Here is a 5,000-nt window from a genome sequence, read left to right on the forward strand (position 1 = left end):
GAAATAAATACCTGGTTTAACGCCTTTATCACTAAAAGTCCACATCCATATAGTCTGACGTGCTTAAATCCAATGCGTTATTTCCTAGTATCGATACAATCGATTGATTACCGATACATGTCGTCCGGAAGGCCAACTTGCAAAGCACAGATCGATGTAGTTGGATCATAGGAATATAAATCGATTCAGTAGACACATCTACTTTACAAATCAATCATGTTAATTTATTAATGTATTCACATTCATTTATCTTGGAGCAGAAACAAAACGCATTCAATGCGAAGAAATGCCTCCAATAACTCATAAAGCAATGATGCAAACCATTCTTATCCATCGGATTGGAAAAGGTTTAAACCCTTTACAAACCGAATGAAATTATCATCGGATTTGGCCCATTGATTCTGATTGACATTGTTGCATGTGACTTATTTCGACTGTGCTAGTAGTGTGATTACAATCGGATTATTAGTGTCATTGAATGAAATGTTACTGTCATTATCATCTCAATGTCGTTCAAATTTTGCTCTCATCCGGTGTCACTGCAGTTAAATAGACACCGGCTCGACATTAAGCCTCGTCATGTGCCTGTCCTTCGGTCATTCACTTGTCTGAGCAAAAAAAAGTTTGCTTATTTTGTGGTGTAGCATTTTTATATCAGCTTTGGCATATTTAAATATGCATATTTGTGATATATCTTTTTTTTTCCTTATATTAGAGGCATTTTTTCCCTAATCTTATTAAATGTATGCTTCATCTTTCATTTCAAATTCTTAACTTTGATCAATAAATTCAAATCGAATATAAGACGCTATTGGGCTGTTACCAATCAAATGAATTCACTCACACCGAAAAATTACAACTGCATTAAATATTATTAAACGATTGTTTTAAATATTTTTTTAACATACAAATAAGAAATATTGGGGAAAAAAAATGATTTGACTTTTAAACATGACCGTCTTAATGAGTGCGTCATTCATTCAAACGGCTGACTCACTCAAGAATGATGCAGTGGTTTTATGAATGAGTCATTATACTACGCCCTAACAGCATGTACTCTTTTTGTGAAGAAAAAGTAGATACTTTTGAGTGTGTAAGCAGAAGAGAAGACAAGCTCTGGGACTTACTATCACGTCATACAATTGCATCTTTAACGGTTGCTCTCTCCCCTCCTGTCACAGTTCACTGGCCTGTCAATCATCTGGTCAAAGATAAAATCCTCCATATTTCGTTTAATTTCCCACCGTATCGTAGAGAAATGCAGAAGCACGATGATCTGCAGTCGTTCATGCGGAGACTCTCCTCATATTAATGCATAATGACGCATTTAAAAGTTAATGGCCGAACGGATCTTAAGAAAAGTCCACATTGTTATTCCAGATGAAAAATAACATTAAATAAATATATTTTTTATCAGGTTAAACTTTGATTAGTCACTCAAACCTTTATCTAAACCTCTCACCGTCAGTCACAAATATCAGGCATGGTTTGTAGTTGTTTTTTTACACTTTTTACTCGTGTTTGTAGTTCTGAACTGAATCTTCCTCCAAAATGCAATGGGTTGTGGGTAATATTAGCTGTTATACTGAGCACGGATCCACACTTCGAAAATCCACCGGAAATAGTAGACTTTTGACTCTTTTCAACATACTACGCTTTGGGACACACTTATTTTAATCTCACATACTATTTAGTTCTGAAACCGAACACAACAGTCAATATTGCGTCTAAAATGTAAGTGACATCAATATTAACGATATCGTATGAAATAAGTCACATTGTAAATCGTGATGATATTCAGGAAGGCAGCACTCTTGATCATGTGATTTACTGTCATACGTTTATAAAAACTCCAAATTTTGAATTTTTCCACAATATGTTAACTGAATTATATTTGTTTCTATTTCTCCTCGAGAGTCTGCGCGAGCCTCAACAGAGCAAGCTTGTTACCGTCAGTACATTATACATTAGCATATATATTATCGTCACTTACACTTTTGGTGATTCCGTAGTTATTTTATTGTTATTAACATTTTAAGCAGGCTAATTCCCTTCAGTAAATCCAGTCGAGCCTAGGGCTGGGTATCGTAAAAAAAATTTCGATACCGGTACCGATACCGATACCTTGACTTCGATAACGGTTCCTGAACGATACTTTTTTCGATACCAATTTTATCAATATAACATTATCTAAAAAAAAAACTTTTATTTTTTCAGTTTGTTGACTTTTTTACACTCATATTTTGAGTCTGTAAAAAAGCACCAATGCTAAAGTTTTCTATGTTTCCTAATCATTTAACAACATGTATTCTTTACTTCAATGAGTTCATTGTTTCTGCCTTAACTTAATGCATTGTTTAACAATGAAACTGAATGAAAATTAATTGAAATGCATTACACACAGTCACCTCTGATAACAGATCACTCTAAATTGTGATTTAGACATGCATTTTCTATAAAGCTCCATTGAAACGATATGTATTGTGAAAAATGCTATAATAAATGTGAATTGAATTAAATATAGACTACAGGGGTGTGGGATAAATGCCTCGCGCTCAGCACACATGAAGCTTACGCAAAGCACTGGCAGAAGTAGCCTAATGATTATGGATGTGTCGGGAAACGATAGCAAGGAGATATTTTAATTGTTTATTAATGAACAAGTGTTTACTAAACGTGTTGGCTGCAAAGATGATTATTGCGAATTTGCGATGCTGACTCGTCATCCCTGCAGTAGTGAACGCGCGCGCGCACCTATATGGATTAGGTAATCAAACTATTTATTTCTAATTGTTTCGTTTAAAAGTAGACATATTTTGAACATATATAGAACTATTTCTCATGTCTGTGAGGCAAGTATCCTATACGCTGAGTTTTGGTTTATATGTGACGCGCTCCAGTTCTTGTAGTCGAAGGCGGATAAACTTTCTACTCTCGAGTGTATTCTGTGCGCTTTTAAGTGCAGATTTACCGTGTTACCGGTCTTGGCAGCAATTATCTTGTCGAAAATATTGCATCGTGTGCTTATGGCATCGAGTCGGGTACATAGGTACACTTTTGATTATTTCCACATATTTTCTATCTATCTGGGTTGGACGCTTACGCTTACACACACACACACACAGACACACTACAGCCTCACGTGCGACGAGGCACGTCTCTGGGCAGCCGCGTAAACTAGTGTTTTTCCGCCACAGCCAATCATGCTGCATGTTTATTGTTTCACTGACGTTGACGAGATTAACCACTTAGGTACCGAAACTTGGTACCGAAAAACAAGACATGTTTCGATACTCGGTAGTATCGAGGCAATTCGGTCGGTACCTAAAAAGTACCGAACTCGGTACCCAGCCCTAGTCGAGCCCTGGTTAATATTACTGAAAATGAATTGTCTTTAAAAATAGTGATTAGATCAAAAATATATGATTTTATTTTTTGCAATTTTTCTTGGTCTGACACTGCAGCTGAGTCTGGTTTCAGCTTTAAAAAAGGGTTAAACCACTGGAGTCACATGGATTATTTAATGGTGTCTTTACTAGCTTTCTGGGTCTTGAAAGTGGTAGTTGCGTAGTCCGTCAATGGAGGGACAAAAAGCTCTCATATTTCATCTTTATTTTTTTTCTGAAGATGAACTTAAGTTTTACGGGTTTGGAACGACATGAGTGTGAGTGATTAATAACAGAATTGTCATTTTTGGATGAACTATCCCTCTAAAGCCGCGGATCAGAAAGATGTGCGTTTAGTCTGACCTGTAGCATCAGTTCACAGTCCTCTCGGCCCACAAAGATCATCTCGCGCGGCAAGCGATGGCGTGTGCCGGAGCTGCTCACCAGGAACCACGACGTCACACTCATCTTCACAACCCCATCCACTTCCTACGGGAGGAAAACGAGTGAAAAAAACTCCGTCATAATCTGAGGATTGAGCTTCAACTACTGAATCACATGACAACACAACAACTGTGACCAGGACTGTTAAAACTTATCATCTGAAACATTTTTGCATTCTAATGTCTACTATATTATACATGCTTTGGTAACACTTAAGGTTCATTAGTTAACGTATTAAGTAACATGAACGACCCATGAGAAAGCCATTTGTTACTGTATTTGTTAATGTTAGTTAATAAAAATTCAGCTGTTCATTGTTAGTTCACAGTGCATTAACTAGGCCTAATCTTAACAAGATTTTAATAAAGTACTAGTAAATGTTGAAATTAACTTTAACAAAGATTAATAAATGCTGTATACGTGCGATTCATTTAGTTCATGTTAACTAACGAACCTTATTGTTAAGAGTTACCCATGCTTTTCTAATGATCTCATGTTTGTAGTGAGATCATATAAAATTGTTTTACTTTTATAGGTTTATCTATCAAGATTTTCATTGAGGAACAAAAGTAGAGCAGGATTTTATCTATTATAAAATGATTGTATTGTGAAATGTTGATATTAAATGTCATATTAAATGTTGACATTAAATGTTGGTAAAGCGGTGGATGAGGTATTTCAAGGTCAATTATTAAATATGAGCAAATATGACCATGTTAATATTCTTGGATCGTGCTGGATATTAAATTAATCAATTTAAACTATAGGCTAATGAATGTGTCAAAGTGAAATTATTCGTGTTACTGGTATCACGGTAAAGTTGTAAAATTATTCAGATAAGCATGTTATTTTAGCTTCTGGTGTGTTTAAAATTAAATTGATCAGGACAAAGTTCAAGTCCAGACCTTTAAAAGAATCTCTGACAGAATCTCTATGTAAAATAATACATTAAATCAGAAACAGACCAAAATCTGTTAGGTGTATAACGTTACAGGTGTTAACAGCTAACGTTACCAGCTCAAACAAACCTGTAAATCAACATTCATTAATATTAAACCCAAGAGTTCACGACCTATAAGCGTTAATCCAAACCTCACAGTCGATGTTCCTCGTTCATGAGCCACAACTACAACATGACAACACAAATAACGCAATTTAAACTGATAAACA

At 35.5% G+C, this 5,000-nt stretch overlaps 1 protein-coding gene across 7 annotated transcripts in view; it reads right to left on the bottom strand.

Moving 5' to 3' along the window:
- Positions 1-5,000, bottom strand: part of cep170ba (centrosomal protein 170Ba) — a 44,591-nt gene that overhangs the window by 39,268 nt on the left and 323 nt on the right. For 6 of the 7 annotated variants that reach the window (XM_077196793.1, XM_077196791.1, XM_077196794.1 and 3 more), the window contains exon 2: positions 3,750-3,875. In XM_077196793.1, coding sequence (XP_077052908.1) covers positions 3,750-3,854 — 105 coding nt within the window. In that variant the 5' untranslated portion in view covers positions 3,855-3,875. Of the gene's footprint in view, positions 1-3,749; positions 3,876-4,902 lie in introns of all 7 variants that reach the window. The other variant, XM_077196798.1, reaches the window with a different exon arrangement.

Source organism: Siphateles boraxobius, unplaced genomic scaffold (genome assembly GCF_051911475.1).
Source record: "Siphateles boraxobius isolate OS27281-9 unplaced genomic scaffold, OSU_SipBor_1 36, whole genome shotgun sequence".
Lineage (NCBI taxonomy): Eukaryota > Metazoa > Chordata > Actinopteri > Cypriniformes > Leuciscidae > Siphateles > Siphateles boraxobius.